At 38.5% G+C, this 20,430-nt stretch overlaps 1 protein-coding gene across 36 annotated transcripts in view; it reads right to left on the reverse strand.

Annotated features, from left to right (window-relative positions):
- Positions 1-19,356, reverse strand: part of nrxn3a (neurexin 3a) — a 411,002-nt gene extending 391,646 nt beyond the window's left edge. For 20 of the 36 annotated variants that reach the window (XR_008635797.2, XR_008635796.2, XR_008635795.2 and 17 more), the window contains exons 1-5: positions 19,175-19,355; positions 13,523-14,718; positions 9,088-9,105; positions 6,835-6,864; positions 6,621-6,632 (exon numbers count right to left, since the gene is read on the reverse strand). Coding sequence is in view for 33 of the 36 variants with exons in the window: in XM_055172382.2 (XP_055028357.2) it covers positions 6,621-6,632; positions 6,835-6,864; positions 9,088-9,105; positions 13,523-14,219 (757 nt within the window). In the remaining 3 variants the exon portion in view is untranslated. Of the gene's footprint in view, positions 1-6,620; positions 6,633-6,834; positions 6,865-9,087; positions 9,106-13,522; positions 14,719-19,174 lie in introns of all 36 variants that reach the window. The other 16 variants (XM_055172394.2, XM_055172371.2, XM_055172381.2 and 13 more) reach the window with 3 other exon arrangements.
- Positions 19,357-20,430: the final 1,074 nt, after the last annotated feature.

Raw genomic sequence — 20,430 nt, forward strand, 5'->3', positions numbered from 1 at the left:
TGTATTTTCTCGTTTGGGTTTTCCTGAGTTCCTATATTCAAATGTCCACAACTTCTCCAAATCTTATCAGATTTCCATGTGTTACACATCGTTGGAAAGCTTAGAAACTGCACTTTCAGAATCCGCAAATAACTCAACATGCCCCAGATCCGACTTGTGTCCCTTGTTTCCGTGACTGGTCACATTTATCAATTTCTGTTCATTCTTTCTGTCTTATCATTTAAAGTGGCTTGAAAAAAATGTAAGTACAAGTAAACAACCTTTTTTGTAAAATCCGCTTCTTTTTTTGTAACAGATCAGTCTCTGAACATCATCTCAAGGTTAGAAAGCTGGGAACACCCTAATGGAATCAAATCTGATTAGGTAATTAGCATACTATTTGCATAATGGCACTGCAATTCATTACCTTGCATGTGAGTTCGTCAGCATAGCTCCAGCTACAGTCTTTCCACTCCCCTCTGTCCTGTGACAGAGCTTTGCCTCTCTGTTGCCATCCGGAAAGGTCAACTCATTTATTGGCTCCTGTACCAACTAATATCAATCAAAGGCCAGCAAACTTGCGAAATGTCTTCGGAAATCTCTAAGTGGTCTGAACCAGTGCCACATCATCACCCTCATCTCACTAGTGTGCCAAGCATACAATTTGCAGTTTTGTATTGATTTAACTGTATTAAAAACAGACCTAACTCTACAAAGGCAAAGAAAAAAACACAAGTGATACATTTACAGTTAACATTTATGCATTAGGCAGACAGTTTTATCCAACGCAAATAACAGTACATTAAAAGGTATTTATTCAATCAATGTGTGTGTTCCCTGGGGAGAATCAAACCCTTGACTTTTTGCGCCAGTAATGCAATGCTTTACCAACTGACCTGCAAGAACATAACTTATAAAATATAAGTAAAATATAAGTAGCATAAAAAAGACAAAAAGTCTTGCATTGTAATGTAATAAAATGTATTTTTAGAATTTCTATTTTGTTCTTCTTCTTCCTTTGTTTCTTTACGCCATTCCAGCATCTACGGCTACACTGTCAGAAATAAAGGTACAAAACTGTACCTTTTTCTGTCACTGGGGCTGTACCCTAAGTTTCCGTTTGGTACCTTTACATGAATAAAAAACAATACAATTTTGGGTAGATTACCATACCTTTAGGACCTACAATGTTAGAAAAAAGTAAAAAGATGTACCCTAGCTGTCAGTGGGGCAGTACCCTTTAAGAAGGTCATTGTATGGACCATTAGGTACAGATATGTAAATATTTAGTACCAATATGTACCTTTGAAATACTAATATGTATTTTGGAGGTACTAATAAGCTCCTTTTGGTCCCAGAGTACCTCCGAGGTACTAAATTGAAATCCTTAGCTGCAAAGCTGTCCTTTTTGAAAGGGTACAGCCCCAGTGACAGAAAAGGTACAGTTTTGTACCTTTATTTCTGAGAGTGTATATTCATGGTGAGAACCGGTTAATCCATACACAAGTTTTATTCAGACAAGTTGATCCATACACAGTTTGGGGGAGGGACAATTTGGCATCTGCAATTTGCCTAACTTGCATGTTTTTGGCCTGTGAGAGGAAACCTGAGTATACGGAGTAAACCCACGCTGACGCAGGGAGAACATGCACTATTTTGTTCCAACGAAAGTTCTGGTAAACATAAAAAAATTGCAATGAAATCTCCACTGATTCTCATAAAGTCTCTTAAAGGGATAGTGCACCCAAAAAAGAAAATTCATTCATCATCTACACACTCTCATGTTGTTACAAACCTGTATTAAATTCTTTGTTCTGATCAACACAAAGGAAGATACTTTGTGCAGTGCTTGTAACCAAACTGATCAGAGGCCCCATTGACTTCCATAGTAAAGGAAAAAAGAATACTATTGTCAATAGGGCCTCTGATTGGTTTGATTGAGAAATTTGAATTTTTATTTTTGGGTGAACTATCCCTTTAAATTGCAAATGAAAAGAGGTTAAACCAGGCCCGGATTGACCATAGGGAGGACCGGGAGAATTCCCGATGGGCCAGTCAGTTTTTTTTGGCCACGAGGGCCGGTGCTGTCATGCCGAGTCCCGACCACTTATTGGGAGAATTTTTGCATTAAGGGGATCGCACACCGGCCGCGCAGCTCAGCGCCGCGCAGCGCCGCGCCGTTCTAAAAAAATGTAACACATTGTTTTCTATGAGTGTACGCACACCGGCGCCGCCAGGTGGCGCCTGTCCGCGCCGCCCAGCTGTGACTCAGGAAGTTGTTCAAATCCCTGTCGCGCCACACAGCGCCACTCACACAGTTTAACATTACATAACATCATATGTGTCCCAAATCATTAACAAGTAACATTGGCTGCTAATGTATATTTTACATTTTGAAATAGACGTTATCTGACGAAGCTCGCGCTATTTAATGTGCAATTCCGGTTTACAATACCTCCGAGTTCTCCTAGGCGCGACGCGACGCGGCGCTGCGCGGCGCCGAGCTGCGCGGCCGGTGTGCGATCCCCTTTAGGGTCCATCAACATCTAAAACGCATGGAAAACGCAGGACGTGCTTTGTTCTTCTGCTTTTCAAATTGCTCGCCTGTGAACACGAGTTTTGTTTCAGACGTGTCTATATTTGAGTGTGCGTGCCGCGCGTCTAGATTTTAAATAAACTGAGGGCTACTTCATCCGAACTGCCTCTAAAAGGCTAAAATCGAAGTCATATATGTAACAATGAGTCGTCTATGAATAGTCATCTTTTGCAAGAGTAACAAAAATCTATTTGATGCAAAACTCATCAGTTTATTGGAAAAAATTAAGTTTCAGATGAATATGATGTTTTCTCAAGTAAAACAACATTTTGAAATTATATTATATATGAAGAGTTTGGTTCCAAAACGCGATAAACGCCATTTTTGAAAAAAAATGAGTTACTGCCAAAATCAGTATTATATCAGGTCAGTAGTTAGGGTGGCCATTCGTGCCAGTTCCGCCGGACACGTCCCGAACATGTTTTCGGGTTCGTTCTCCAGAAGTCGCATTGGTCGACTGTATACGTCAAGGTAATTTCAAGGTAAGAATGAAACAACAATGATTGTATGTCTCAAAAGAAGTAAATCTTAATTTTCTAATGTATTTTAACTGAAATTTGATGACGTATGTGGTCGAGCAACGTGACTTCCGCAAAACGAACCCGAAAACATGTTCGGGACGTGTCCGGCGGAACTGGCACGAATGGCCACCCTATCAGTAGTTAAAAGTAAATTCTTAATTTTACGCAAAATCCAATATCCGCCGTGTTATTCTGTCATCTTTTCTCCCTTTTTTCCCAAAATGCAATAAACGCCACTCCTCCTTTTTTACAGAACGCAATAAATCCATTCCTGAAATTACAGCCCACCAGTCACGCAATGTAAACAAACAATGGCGGCACGCTGAGTACATGGAGTCCTAGTTTTCCTCATCTACTTTGTACTTCGTGATCAACAAACAAAACAAAATGATACTTTAACTGCTTTTCTAAACCTGTGATGGTTTTCTGTGATGGGAAAGAAACGTAAGCCATCAACATCTAATAATTTCCGCGAGAGGCACTTGGGTGCTTGTTCTCCCGACAGCATCAAGCTTCTCATGCTAAAACATTGACCCCAGGTGATCTTATGAAAAATTTACATTATTTTAATCAAAGTCAACGAAAATCGAGCAGGACCAAAACATTTTACAGCTGATCGCTGAGAAAAATGTAAAGAGACGACGTCAAGTATAACCGCAGCAATGACAGTGATCTTAATATGACAAAGTAAGTGTTTTGGTTAATGCCATTAATGTTTATTTTTTAATCATTGTATACCACTAGTCAACTAAATAAATATAAAATGGTAAAGATGAATGCACATTTATATATTGATTTAATAGATTTATAGCATTTTGAAATTAAAAAATGTCATGGATTTATTGCATTTTGTGGAAAAAAATAATTCGTTTTTATAATAAATCTTTGAAAATCAAGTTATGGATTTGAATTTTTTATGTTTTTATAACCTAAAGATGCTATGTGAAAGATTGTAAAAGAAAATAGTGGTTTTCAACTTGTCACTTTCTTGGTATAGAAAACACGTTTTTACCGAAATTTGTCAAAATGGATTAATTGCGTTTTGGAACCAAACTCTTCATATATATATGATATATATGATCTAAGTACTACATTTTTTTATTTTTCCATCTGTTCCCTGTATCAATCTTGCTTGTGCATTGTCAGGGGTTTCCAAAATTTTCAACCCAACAGGTAGCCTAATCTTATGACCCACCATTTAAAAAATATAGAAATATAGGGGAAAAGACAAACGCATTTGTTTCCTTTCAGTAGTTTTTGAATAAGTTGAATTAAATAATATTAAAATACCTTACCGTAGAGCTGCACGATTAGGGCAAAAATCATAATTTTTAAGGCTACTGTATTTGCACTGAATTGGAAATAATATATTTTAAAAATACAATGATTTGCAAGGCTGTATAGAACAATGCACTATTAAATCCACTACTGAGGATGTAATGATATTATTTTAATATAGTCAGTCATGAACTAAAGTGGGCCGGTCTAAGGCATAAAACTCTAGGGCTGAAAATGAGTCCCACTCTGGCCCTGTGTTACATTGCACATAAGCTAATAGTTGGAAAGAACAAGAGGACTGAATCAAAAACATGGAGAGGAAGAAACCCTGGAGACCCTTTTCTGTCTTTGTCCTCACTGTTTGCTGACATTTGCTTGTGTCATTGTAGAAAATGATGTGCTGACTGATATGATTGACTTCAGACGGGAAGAAAGGAACAGCGTCTGAAAACACAGAGGCACGTAAATACAAGCATCGAGCCCTGGGCTATCCAAAACAGCTGCTGCCTCTCATATCCTTCCTCTACGGCACCACAGACACAACACTGTCAAACATTACAAAGTACTCCAATTAGAACCATAACCGAGGTTTTACTTGATGTGATGAAGATTTTACAGGGTAGGATTCAAAGATTGATCTGCTGCGATGACAGGTAGGCATGAGATGTGGCGACAGAAACAAATGCAGATAAATAAACATTTGTACTATCGTTCAGCACCACGGAGATGCAAATAGGCTCCTAAATAGCAGCCCTTGTCGTCTTAACTTGGGCGTACAGCCAAGCTGATTTGTAATAATGTCCTCCCGTCTTGCGGAGGGATTAAACGCAGGGTGTAAGAGAGAGAGAGAGAGAGAGACAGGCAGTGGCGGAAACCGTTTTACAATATGACAGGGCTTCTGATGCAAGGCAGGCAAATATGTGCTAATGCATCTGACTGGATATAATTTATTGTCTGTATGCCAGGTTCTTGCTGACTGGGCCCTGACTTAGCACTTAAAATGGATTGAGGAAAGAAATCAGAAACGGAATTGAAACATATGACTGAATTCACTTTAGTTTGGTACATCATTCCTGTAGGCACCCTTCCCACACCTTAGTTAACTTCAAATCCAAGGACCTTTCAAGGACTTTCCAGGTCCAATAACCTCAAATTCAAGGACTAAATGGGGACACATTTTAAGTGAGAGCAAGGTTACATCGTGTTACCTTATAAGATACATTGTTACAGTTCCCTTTCAGGGGAAATCTTGCTGCATCACTGGTGTGACACTTTGGGGACACCACCAAGGGTAAGTGCGTCTGAATGTGTATATCAAATTCAACCAATGGTGAGGCTTAACGACAAAGACAGGGTGACATGGGAGCCAGGAGGTATATCGCTATCTGAAATATTGCCAAAGACGGCTTTACAGGGACGCAGGAACTATTGCAAGGGAGACGCATCGTCTCGTTCCCTTCTCAGGGAACAACAGTTACATACGTAACCCAAAAGGTTTTCATGTGTCAAACACAACTATGCAAAAAAGCATTTTGGTATGAATCAACATTCACATACAGAAGGTATAAGCATTTTAAGCGAACAGTTTAGCACGTGTGATTTAAATGCTAGAAATTTTATGATATTATCCTACACCACAAAGGGAATAATATGGATTTTTTCCCCAAAAAACTTCTTGCATAAAATAGATTCAAGCACTTTCAATGACCTGTATCTACGTATATTTTCAAAAACTTCCCAGGGCCTTGAGCCCCCCCCCCAGATTTACAAACTTTCAAGGATTTCAAGTTCTGCATCAGAAGCTCAAACATCCTTAAGCACATCTTAATGTAAGCTTGCAGGCCTAAAAGACCATCTGCAAGATTCGCTAGAAAAATGTCTCTTGGAAAAATAAATATTTCTTTCTTTCTTAAAAAAGAATAAAGAAGATCAAAGGAAACACACAAACACAAAATGTCATTGCATTTTTCTCCACATGCAAGATTCAAACCACAACAAACACTAGCATTATCAACTAAGATAACCCGACAAAATCACACTTTGAGAATTAAGTATTTTTAGCAGATGACACGAATGTCTGTGGTGTATAAGACCATTCAGACTGCAGTCAGAATAGCCTTTGTGTACGCATCTCATTTAATTATACTCTTAATCCAGGCAACCATAGTGAGCAGCTTTCAGCAAAAAAAAAAAAAAACAAGGATGTAAAAACAGAGCACAATTGAAGTAATAAAAAGGTTCTGTACCTTTACCCTTGGCTTTAGAAAAGAGATGAAAGGTGACAGAGAAATGCAGGGTATCCGCAGGGGGCAAGCATGAGGAAATATAAAGAAGCAGTTAAAGCACATCTATGCATTCGAAGTTCAGAGGCTGTAAAGTTTACAGCTCATATTATTCAATGCACAGCAATCCAGACATGCAGTACTGTATATAATCACAGCAGAGTGAGACATGGCATACCTTGATCTGCCATCATCATGTGTGCAAAACCTTCAAGGAACACAACAGAACAAGAAACGTTTCTTTAAAATATATTGTATGCATATGATTTGTATACTATATACATATAACGTTGCATATCAGTGCGATTCAGAGTTTTTACTTTACAGTTAATAAAACAATTAGGTATGAATTTAGTCACGGCTAAAGGCCATTGTTAAGCTGCGCGCACACCGCATGCGAACACATTCACTTTAATGGAAGCTTGGTGACTTACACGACTTGCTGGCGACAGGAAGTGGTTGTGTTAAGCTACGCGACAAAGCTGAGAAAAGTTCAACTTTATGCAAATGAAGTGCTACTTTCGTTACTTAGTTTGCAGCACTTCGACCTCGGGTGCAGTAATATTAAATGAAGTTTGTGCGAGAGGGAGAGTAGTCAGGAGTAGGGCTGGGTATTGGCAAGGGCCTCGCGATACGACAGGTATCACGATACATGGACCATGGTACAGTGTATCACGATACGGTACGATCCAATACACTGCATGTTGCGATACATTGCAATGCTTTTTCTTTGTTTTATCAAAAATGTAAAAAAAATAGAGTTCGTCCACACGAAAGCTGCAGGTGTTTTTAAATTTTAAATAGTAGAGACTGAAATATTGATACACTCCAGTATCATGAGAAAAAGTATCACGTTAGTTAGATGTATCGATATTTTTGCACAGCCCTAGTCAGGAGTGATGATGTTACTGCGTGCCAAGGTTGAAGTGCCGCAAACTAAGTCCTTGTCCGCCATACAATATAGTTCGCATTTTTTTGTCCGCTTATAGTTCGCACGTTTTATTTTGTGCAACCATACTCGTCTTTAAATAGAAAAAACATGGAAGTGTTTGGTGGCTTCTAAATTCATCCCTGTTTGGATCCTAAGAAATGAATGGGGCTAGGCTAAATGCTAACACATTCATGACGCGCTGTACAAAGATTAAGTGCACGCATTGAAAAAAGATAGGTATGTATTAATTCATCCAAGTTGAGGTAAGAACATCGTAAAATATTGAAAAACTGTAGTGTTTTCCTTTAAAGAGACTGGCAACATACAACGACTAAGTCGCTGAGGTGTGCACGCAGCTTTAAGGGGCAGTCACACTAGACTTTGAGCATGCAAATATGTTAAGTACGTTACTGGGAATATGGGCGGGGAGTGCTTCAATCTTTTAAGTAATATTAGAAATAATAAGGATAAGGAAGGTGACGTATCAGTTTTTTACTAGTTACACATCTCCACGTGATACGAAATCGCAGGTCAGGGCTCACCAGACTTTTGTATGCTTCGCATGAGCTTGCAATTTTGGTCTGACGCATTCGTATGTGTATTAATGGAAGTTAATGGAACGAAAAGTGTAGTGTGACCGGCCCGTTAGGCATAATACCACATTTCTGTTAGACATTTTTTTAATAGAATACAGAGGTGAATTAAAGGCGGGGTGCATTAACACTTTGGAAAAGGGAGTCGGGGCTACTACCAAAAACACTTAGCCAATCAGCAGTAAGGGGCGTGTCTATTAACCGACATCTTTGCCTGGGTTGCGTACGTGTGGGGCAGGTCTATCAAAAGAAGGTCCAGATTCTATTGGTGTAGGGGTGTGTTTGTTTAGGTGATTTTAAATGTCAACATGGGCTTTAGAGATCATGCACCCCGCCCTTAATGTAGTTATTAAAGGGATAGTTCACTTTAAAATGAAAACTCTGTCAATTCCTGTATGAATTTCTTTTTTCTGACGAACACAAGAAGAAGATATTTTGAGAAATGATGGAAAACACACAGCAGACAATGACCATTGATTTCCATAGTAGGAATAAAAATATGATGGAATTCATTGGGTACCATCAACTGTGTGCTTACTATAATTTATCAAAATATTTTCTTCATCATTTATCACAATACTTCCAAAATATTTTTTTCCTACTATGGAAGTCAATGTCACTATCTGCTGTGTGTTTACCATCATTTCTCAAAATATCTTCTTTTGTGTTCATCAGAAAAAAGAAATTCATACAGGTTTAAAACAACATGAGGATGAGTAAATGACACTTTAGACAAATCATTTTTTCAAAGACAGAATTTTCATTTTAATGTGAAAAAGGCACATGGATCAATTTTGGGGTTGCCATAGTAACTGACATGAAATCACATTAGTACCGCTCTATAAGAACTTAGATTACAGATGACATGATAACTTTGTACCTTTTGTAAAGTATACTATCAACTCACCTGGGTTACTGTTGGCCTCTGGTTGTGTTGTGGCACAGAGGGAACACAGAGAAAAAGAAAAAAGGGAGAGAGACATTGCAGCCATTAGAGCCCACTCATATAACCTTTGCATGAATTCTATCATGCAAACTCGTACACACGTGCTAGCATGCACCAAGCAGATATCTGCCCTGTGCATGTATACAGAAACTCTCAAATACCCCTTCATCTGACTCCGTCCGGAGTCAGATCTGTGGTGTTTGACCCACCACGACACACCACCACCTACAGCAAGAGGTCTAGTTCGTCTACTATGTCTTACACACTCTCCCAAAGCCCACATCCTCGCCTGGGTCATAAATCCAAACAGGCAACAGAACCTGTTCCCTTTAGAGAGGGATGTGGATTTATGAGACGCTGATGTTTGTCTAAAGCACTGTTCCATACTCAGAGCCTGGTAGCGTTCCCTCATATTGTAGACACACACTCGCTCTTTCATTTGCTTTGTCACAGGCCGCCTTTGGCACTGTCATGTTAGGCTTAACTGGCGGACTGACTCATTTTAATAATGCACTATGGACCTTTCCCGAAGCAAAGGGCATCAACCCTGATAAACGGACATTGCAACGCTCTGTGTGAGGAAGAACTGCTGATCTACCGTTTTTCTAATCTGTTCTGGCACACGTTCAATCCGAGATCACCCAGATATAGTGATTTTATCAGTTAAATGTAAAGAACTACTGTAGATGTTTTTAGTGCTGGGCACAGGAAGGCTAAAAAACCAATTTATCTGTTGCCAATGCACAACTGCAGCTAATGCAGGAAATTAGGGGGGACCTGATGGGGTCTGCCTCCATGAAACGCTTTTAGTGCAGAGTAATTACAGCTACATTAGGCATTCATTTAGCGCTGTATGTGTTGGTGTCTGTACTGGCTAAAAATGCAATATGTTGTCTCTCATGGTCACTCATTTCCAGGACACGTTCCAGTGTGTAAGTGTGTGTCTGTCTGCTGTGCTTGTTAAAGTCTGGTACAGAACATTAAGTCCTTTGATGAGATGCATTAACCTGGTGGGGAAAATATTAGGACATGATTGGAACGTTGAGTTACTCCCGGGATGTGAGTGCTATGGTGAATTGATTGATGTGCTCAGCTCTTGATCATGAAGTTCGGATGTCTGACTGGAATATTATCTTCTGCATGTACTGTTAAGTCTCCGTAATGACTTAGTTCATCAGAAAGGGTCAGTAAAATAAAGTTCATATATTTGTGGATCTTGTTGATGGCTTGAAAAAGTATACTCACCCTCAAGTTGATACGAACATATTAATTTTTTTGTTTTGCTGAACACAAAGGTAGATATTTGTAATAAAGCAGGAAACAGGAGGACCATTGGTTTCCATGGTAGGAAAAAAACTAATTTATATAGGTTTTAATCTAAATACAGAATACAAAAAGTAATTTTTTGCATAATATATGAGTTTGTGCTGTGTGTAAACATTATGTATATATAAATACACACACATTCATGTATGTATATATATATACAATACAAGCCAAACGTTTGGACACTCGTTCTTTATTTATACATTTTTCCATATAACATAATAATAATAAACTCATCCAAACTATGGCATAACAGAAATGCAACTTTGGAAATTATGTTGGTAACTAAAAGCATCCAAAAAAAAAACCTCTTTTATATTTTATTATTTGAAGTGCAGTGACCCTTTGCCTAGAAATTGCTAAACCGTATGCGTGTAATTTTTTCAAGAACCTTCTTCAATTTTCTATTAAGAATGAATTTTAAAGAGTATAGAAGGAGTTCATATTTAATCTGGGCTCTTATTGGCTGCTTTTTCTTCAGTATTCAGTGTAAGTCATCTATTTCAAAAATATTATTTTAAAATAAAATTTAAGTTTTCTAATATCAAAATTAATTTGTTTGGCACGGGTATATTTTTGTCTACAAAAGTAATTTTAAATCTTCAGCTTAAATGATTTTTAAGATCATAGTTAACATTTTATTCAAGTTTGTCCAAACTTTTGGCCTGTACTGTATTAAAATATATTCTATATTAAATATAAAAAGATATATAAATAAAAAAATTCTTAAATGTTTATATATGTATGTGTGTATTTAAATATACATAATATTTACACACAGCACAAACTCATATTATGCAAAAAATACTTTTATTTTGTTTGAGACTAATCTAGATTAATCTATGCCCAGCACTAGTTTTAACAACTTTAGGGTGAGTAAATGATGACAGAATTTCCATCTTTGGGTGAACTATCCCTTTTAGCATGCATTACTTTAACAAATTTGCTAGGACAAAAAATATTTTAAACCCGTGTCCATACAGTTAAAAGCAACTCTAAAGGCCTCCGATGCATTTGAGGCACTTTTACATTTCGTTTCATTAGAATTAAAAACATGCGAGGAGATTTGTGCACAGCATACGCAAATTCAAACGCCATCCACATGGGAAAACAGATTGAGTATTTGTTTTGCTGCCAAATGTTTATTATACTAATCCGCCAAAAGATTATGTGCTTTCGCAAATGATGTAGCGTCGCGGCTACCGCGCTTGCCACGGAGCGAGGAACATACGCCACATCAACGACAAACAGTTCTGAGGCCATTTCAGCCATCTGGCCATCGAGAGAAGTGTCAAATTGTTGCTGCCGCTGCTATGGCAATTGGATTCAGTCAAACGTACGTAAGGCTAATGCTTAACACTTCAGATCAGCTTGCCATATGGCTTTGACCTGATATTTATTACCCACGTACAGATGTTCGAAAAGCAGACACTTGAGATTAAGGCAAAATTAAGATTTCTGCCTTTAGATCAATGCGTTTAGATTTCACATTAAAACATATTCGGGTTATGTGCCGCACATACTGCAGAGCATGCCAAACGGCCACCAAGGTTTATTTATCCTTTTATGATTGGCTGAACTGATTCCCAGCATTCAAAGCCATCAAAGCTGCTTTTACTGTACGTCTGGCTTTGCCCCTATCAGTTGACTGCAGGACCCAGTCGGCCAAACAAGATGGAGAGGAACAACAGCTATAAATCAAGCGCAAAACTCTGTGCACTTTACAGCCTATAAATCTAAGCCTAGTGCCTGGCCTACCGCTGATGGCCGGCTATACATACTTTACCACCTTTCCTCTTTTTTTATTTTTATATGTACTTACATGTACGTACGGAGCACATGCATTCAGACTCTTTCATGGACAGTGTCCATGTTTCATACTTAACATCTTAATCACATCAGGTAATTGTGTAATTAAGGAGAGAATCACTAGAGAGGTTGTGTCTACAATGAGGGTAACAACTCGTATGGCTCAGAGCACTGATCACCGATCAATCACCTAGCTTAAGCACTCCAATCACAAGGAAAAAAGTTTAGACCTAATCAAGATAGGATATAAAGCCCAACCCTTGTCTGAATGATTTCTTGCTAACTAAAATGTAATATTCATTTAATCAGATAAAGATACTTTCTACCACATTGTACACTAAGCAGATGATTTTAAAGTACTTTAAAATAAAGAATACCCGTAATGCAGTAAAGTATGAAAAAACAAACAAGCACATGTTGTACCTTTCATTACCAGGGTCATCTAGCAGGAACATGTTTCATGGGAAAGAACGCAAAGTTGTGATTGTCTTCTGTGCTACATGGTAAAATTCCCTTGGTTATCATTGTACATAAATGTAATAAATGTGCATACACCAAAGCATTTAACTAGATGCCTCGAGGAACTGTTTAGCAAGGTCAAAAAAAAATCTCTCATTAGCAATTTTAATAACAACACTGAAATTGCTCTGTTTAATACAGCTTATTATCACCTGTCATTGATTCATTCTGTGTTGAAGAGGTGCAACAAGAAATCCCAGAGCTGTGAAATGGCCTCCTCAAATCCCCAGAGAAAACTAAAATGGCCACTTCAGTAAAAAACATCCAAAGCATCTAAAAAGAGCACCTTACATTGTAGCACCACCACCTCCTCAGCCCGGCACGTTTAACACAAAAAGCTTGCACGAGACACACGGCTTAGTGCGTTACAGAGTTAAAAACGCAGGCTTTGCTGGTTGTGCATTTCAATGACATTCATTTTCAATTGACCGTGAGAAGCGATTGAGGAATAGAGGTGGGTCGTATCAAAGCTAAATGAGAAATTCCCAAAACAAAACACCTGCCAAATCACAAAACAAAGATACAGAAAGGCAATTTTCTGTAGACAAGCCATTAATCTGGACCTTAGAGTCTGACCTTGCCTCAAAAGACTTGAAGGTACGAGAAGCCAAACATTAATGATTCTGAAAACATTTAAATTTATGATGGACAATCTTGAAGGAAGTGGGTGAATAACAATATCTTACAAATATTTACTTCCTTTTATGATTTACTCAAGCAATGAAACTTAAAATTTCTTTACCTTCGCTGCAGAATCGGCCAACATATTCTGTCTTAGAACAATCACAAAGCGGTTCCCCATCAATAATGGAGCACGTCCCTCCGTTCTCGCATGGGTTCTCCAAGCAGACTCCCTCCATGTCCATGCGGACCCTCTGGCTACTTAGCAGAGTAGGTTCCTTGTTATTGTACTTCAGTTCCCTGATAATTCCCTTAAACGACGGAAGATCCTTCACTGTCGGGAGAGTGAGCGCAGAAGTGCGAATATCTTGAGGGACTCCGCCCAGGAAGAGGTCGCTTACGATCTTCATGTACTGCCTTTGTGGCCGCACCTCACTCGATTTGCTCGCTCCGTCCAGACCCAGAACAGTTCTCAAGTTGAACCTGCTCAGGGTGGCGGAGTGCCAGCTGCTGTCATTGACTCGCTTGTCGGATACGATGGTGGTCTCTGCGCAGTCGATGCTAAACTGCAACTGGAGCTTCCCTTCAACCACCATGAGTTGCAGGAAGTCGCAGTAGCCGCCATCGTCAAAGTACAGGATTAAGGCAGTAGACACGTCTGTTTTGAGCTGGAAGCTGAGGTCACTTCTGGTGCTGGCGTCCCAGCGGAGATAGCGCGCCCACTGGCCTTGCGACCCTGAAAACTCCAAGCCCGAGCAGGACCCAAGCACAGTACTGATCAGCAGCTGCAACTGGACAGGGAATCTGAAGAAATTCATTTTAAAAGTGCTGGAGCGATTGGGGTTATAATCCTGAACAGGAGGAAATCATTAAATTCGCTTTGGTTCAAAGGTCAGTATATCCAGTGTACATCCCACAGTATGCCCAGAGAAAATAGTAGAGGTGAGATCGTCAACGCTGAGACAAAAATATCCTAAAAGAGGAGAGGGTATTAAGAGGGAGAACAGTCTTAAGTAACAGTCGTAAGGCCAATTACATTGCACAAGAATCCAAACTCTGTCTGGTGACAATCGAGGTTTTTTCCTTGGTTCCTGGAATGAATAAACTTGAAAAGACAAGTAGATGAGGTGGTGCGTGTCTGCTGAGGTGATGTTTTTCCTTCAGGTATCTCCTCAGACTTAACACACTCTCTCGATCATCCAGATAAGTCCTCCAGGTTGGACTCTTTTGATATTTTGGGAAACCAGCACAGTCTTCATGATGCCTTCTGGGTAATGTAGTCCACACTGTTTATCCGCCCTGTCTACTGCACACAAGCTGTCAAAATAGAAAAGCATCAAATTACAAATGAATTCATGGACGTCTCATCCTATCTACTCTGCGTTTAGGATTCTCTTGTGTGTAATATAATAATTAAAACATTGAATATTTATTTTGCTTTTAACTTTTAAGATGTGATATAATTCTTTTATCTTTTTAATTCTTCTGTATTTTTTCTCATAATGTGTTATTCATCACTTATTGTTCTCTCAGATAAATTGCATGATAACACTAAAGCCTAATTAAAAGTTTCTGTTTTTCAGGCTTTTTACCCAAAAGATTCTTCAAGTGTTATCGGTCATCTAGTGTGTAAATTACCAGCATTATTCACATGGCAGCTCCAGCTATCAGTCACTATAGCAAAGAGCCCGCGTTTATCTGATGATGTGGAAAATTAAAAGGCTTTCTGCAGGATGCACAATGCATAAAAAGAATAATATGCATGTCCACACATTCCTATGACATATAATCCACATTATCAGTATCATGCTGTCGAATCACTCAGTAAAACGCATAATTTTAAACAAGCAGTGCTTCTTAGAAAATATTTCATAATTATTTAAATAAGGGTGTGGCTATAATTTAAAAAAATAATAAAAATAAAAGCAAACCAATAAATATGATTTAATGTGTATTATAAAATATTTTATAATTTAATATTTTAATAATCTAATTCATTTACAATTCGTAATACAACCTGCTAAATGCACAACCAAAATGTCACTCGTTCTATAAATATGCCAGAAGACTCGCATGCTGAGCTGATGGTTGGCCTTAAACCAACACAGATTAGTAGGACTTTTGTCAAAGCAAAATGCAGCTACGGCTCCTCTTAACATGTGTCATCGACGTGCATAAATGAATAGGCTCCAATTACATGGCAACATGCGTGGTGTAACCCAATAGACATCTAATACGGCCTGTGTCTTTGCCAGGAGCGTAGGCAGCAGGTACAGCAGGACAATAGTGCTACCAGCCCACACGATTCAACCAACCCGAAACACAATGCATGCCGTCAAAGGCAGATGCCTGCTCTACCTGCTGCAGAGAGAGACTGGGTGCTTGTAACAGATACTCCATGTTGGCTCGCGCCCACAGCCCAAAATATGGATGTGCTTTTTCTTTTTTTGTCAAATAAGGGCTTACGGAAAGCTGGAGAGGTAAAAAGGCTAAACTGTGCACATCATTGTCCCCATTGATGCATGACTGACACACCTCACTGAGAACGACACACAACACCACAAAATAAAGCTCTTGCATTTGAGTCACATTTAAAAGGCAAGCAAATAGGAGAGGGAGGTGTAATGGTGGAAGGGGGCGGGGAGGGATGGTAATGATAGCAGGCCCAACCATTCATCAGATACACAAAGCTAGGTTTTACCACAGGTGCCTCAATTACGGTCTGTCATTACACCAAAAAAGCTGCGACAAAATGTCCTCCAGTGCAGCCCGATGATATCATGGAGGCTTCGAGAGGAGGCGCACACCATTTAAGAGGCGTAACACAGAGCTCAGCTTTGCGCGTGACACGGTTGCCATCGAGTTTCTGTGTGGTGGAGGTGTGGGGGCGAGGAAAAGCTGGGCCAAAATGGATGACATCAGCGTCCGCTCGCCATTCTCCTCCTGGGCTGCCAGCCGGTGAGAGGGAGGCGTGAGGCTCCTACCTGGCCTCAGACAGCTACCCCTCTGTTGCCCAGATTGGGCACGGGTACCACCAGAACCCAGCAACTTGGGGGCAAACTGGCTCTGCGGCAGTCATTAACACAACATTACATCATCCTTTTTAAACACACTTACATTTCTGATGGTGTTCACTATACTCTATAATCATTAGCACAGGATTAGTTTATCATTTCTGACCATATATCACTGTGGTAAGGGTGCGGCTTGTCTGTGTTTTATAGAGCTCTGATCAAGACAGAAAGATCACGTCACACTGCGGTGTATTGGGAGGGCAGCACACACCCGATGAGTGTTTTTGAGACTGAGGATTATACAACGCCAATAGGAAATATTTTTTCTGCGACACACATAAAAAGCGTTTTTTTTTTTTTTGTTGCAAAAATATTAAAATGCGGCCAACATGATATTCGTTACAAAATAATAAAGTATACATATAATTTATAGTCCACATTTTCTACAAGACAATATTTTGTATGTTACAAAATTATTATCCTATATTTTTTTCAACAATAACAAATTAATTGTAAGTAATTCTACATTTTGTTCAAATTCCGTTTTGTAAAAATTATTTGTGAGGAAATAAGACATATAATAACAGATAATTCGGCTCTTTTGGCTAAATATGTAATGTGAAATTATAGTACAGTAACCGTAAGAACAAACCGATACGAACACACAGACATATCAACATAACGTAAGGCATTTACATTTAACAAATTATACATTTAAAAGCTTAAAGGCATGTTTAAAATATTAACAAATGTATGTAATATATTTTTTCAAAGCCCAAATAAATAATTGTTACTGTTAATAATGGTATTAAAACCATTTGCTTTTTTTCAAAATTCGTTAAAACAAAATATATATACATTTAACAGGCCCTTTGGTCTGAGATATATTTGTTTCAAACTGGATATATTGTAGCCAACCATTTTCAAGCTGGTGATACTAGAATTAAATATACTTAAATGTCATACAATCCTAAACGCAATAAAAATAATATAATGAAAGGCTAAATAAAAACAATAAATTGCATAAGATACAAATACATTTTTAGGGCAATAAAACGCAAGACGTGCAATTATATATAATATACACACCCACATGTACACACACACACACACAACAATATACGAATTAATATTTGAGGACATTGCATAATCTTAAGGTCACACACACAACACCAATGGGGAAACACTTTGCGAATTTAAAAACGTCGAAAAATTGTGCGATGTATTATGTTGAAGCATAAGCATTCGTTAATTTTTATTTCTACCAGTGAAATTCGTGGATAAAGAATAAAAAGGCCCGGCTCAAATATGATTTCCCCCATAATTTCAACATTAACGGTACTGTATGTGTGGTTCTTTTAAATATGGTTAATAATTAACACACAATTAAAAAAAACACGGTGTGTAGAACCCAGAGATAATTTTAACAAAAATATGAAATGTATTACAAATGTCGATGCATGACTAGCATGTATTTAAAAGGAGTGTTTGAGGGTGTGCTGAATAAATGCCTTTGTGTGATTGTGGATTTTTACCAAGTCCATTAAATTCTGGAAGATCTTACAAATTGATTATAGTGAATTAAGATATTATAATAATGTGCCGCACACTTGACCGTTTGCACAAAAGACAAAGAGCTGAATCTGCCTATTAAGGAAGCAAGCAAATGTGCCAAAAATCCTTTTTAATATTTCCTTTGGATTTAGATTATTATATATCACAACCAGACGATTATTTATAGGCCTATCTAATAATTCAAATGGTTTTGAATTTATTTAATTCCAGTGTGTGAGAATTCTCTGCATTTACATCATATAGATTAGCTTAGAAATAACATACATATAATTCATATACTATAAAAATGTATCAGGGTAATTTTACTACATGTTGTGGAGAAAAAAATAAATGTAACCATAAAGCAATCGGGGGTTTTATAAGATATTTGATTTGACAATTAAATTGAATGAAAATTGAGCTGTTTTGTTCGTCTGACCAGTCCATGTCTAGGTGCATTCAAACAGTATAAACTGAAGGATGGAGCTGCAATGGGCATGCGTGGTGTTTATGTTGAGTGGCATTTGAACACGATGCCCCCTGCATGGACTCAACAGACACCTGAGAACTCTTATTCATTATTCACAGCTACTTTGACAGATTAAGAAAAACAGGACTCCTGGGATCAAAGCGCCAAATTGTTTGTTTCATATCCAATGACCTTTATTTCCGCGAATACCATCAAACATAGGCCTACTTTGTCTAATTTAAATACAAAATAAACGAAATATCCCGTGTTATTATTATTATTATTTTTGCTATATTCAAGCGCATTGAATCCATATTTTTCCCCTCAGATTTTCCTCTCCGCCTCTTGCAAACCGGTCAACTGTGACTGAATTTTTTACTTAATCCACATGGGGTCTATGCTGGTTTGTAGAGAATGCCTGGTAATCCTTAAAGCACAATAAATAAACACGTACTTGTACTTTTTTAGCTCGTCAGCCTGTGTAAAACATGCTTTTATTCCTAACGGGCCCTCAATAATGCAGTTTACGTGTTTATTTTGCGCTTCTCCGCGAAACAACGTGGATGTCAACGTGAAACCCGTCACAATCTTTACGTAAATAAAAATATAAAATCCACAACACCAAAAACATTGTAAAAGGAAGTCAACAATAGTATAATCGAAGTCCGCGATGAACTTAAAACATCCCAGCGACCTGTCATTGATTCTCTCCCCCCCAAAAAAGAAAGAGACTAACCTTAGTTCTCGTTAAAAAATATCCCGACGCGTAATAATCCACATTACATTCCCAACAGGGTTTTATTTGGTCCACCTGACTAAAAATAACTGGCTTTGGCGGTCTTTTTTACCCGCGTGCACTTTTCCTCGTTGTGTGCTCGAGTGCAGTTACAGAGAGCCGCGCGCTCAGTGCAACTGATGGGCGATCACGAGATTTCCACACACTCGCGGCGCGCCCCGCCTTCCTCCTGCCGCGAGCCTCGCGCCATTTAAAGGTGTAGTGAAATCAGGAACAACTTCACTTAAACAAATGAGTTACTGTTGGGATATGTATATATACATATGTGTGTTTAATGGATCAAAAGAGTCACATTACGTCAGTGAAGTCAGGTTTGCAAACGACCTGCCGATTTCACACGTTCCCTCAAAGAAACGCGTCATATTGTCTTAAAATCGTCGTCATTATCTATTCAAAAGACGAATTGGCAATACAATTCAGGATAAATTAAATGTAAAGTATGTAACTAAACACAAAAAAGCACGGAGAGGTTTCTGTAGACTTTACACGGCTTGAAGAAGGCAGCTGTCCTTGGTGCTGAACTTTAACGTGCCCATCAGTTGTACTAAGACACTGTATGTTTCGCAATTTGCAAGAGTATAAAGCCAAATAGTTTGCTACTTTTAAGGAACGTGAGTGAAATCTACACGCTTCAAAAACGAACATAACGATCAATAGGCGTTGACCATGCCATTGATTTGTAGCCCAAATGATCCAATCATAGATCCTACAGAATATTGAGCGCATCTCAGTGCTGAATGGATCGAGCCACTCCAGTCTGCATCTAAAGTGTTTAAGGCATTGAGCTAGATCACAAAGCCAGGGTTAGTGTGCTGCAAGAAAGGGATTCTCCAATAGATATAATAGCTAAGGTCCCATTTGAGATGGCTATGTTCTGGTTTCATTCACTAAACGAGTGTGCGTCTTGACTCACGACTAAGAAAAGTTAAGGCAGACACTGTGCAAGAATTTACACTTTAAAAAAGAGACCCTTCACCTAAAATCATAATATCTTCACATTCCACTCATTTAGTCTTTTTACCCAACTAGACCACGTGGCAAATCACTACTTTTTTTGTCTCACACCCCTGTGGCCCTGAGCTTATGCAAATTTTAATGACCATTTATCCACTGCACTATTTGAAGACTTGAACAAATACAGACTTTCAGAGCATCTGCCACATGCTGCACTCTCCATGCGTATTCAAAGTGATGTT

Source organism: Misgurnus anguillicaudatus, chromosome 7 (assembly GCF_027580225.2).
Source record: "Misgurnus anguillicaudatus chromosome 7, ASM2758022v2, whole genome shotgun sequence".
Classification (NCBI taxonomy): domain Eukaryota; kingdom Metazoa; phylum Chordata; class Actinopteri; order Cypriniformes; family Cobitidae; genus Misgurnus; species Misgurnus anguillicaudatus.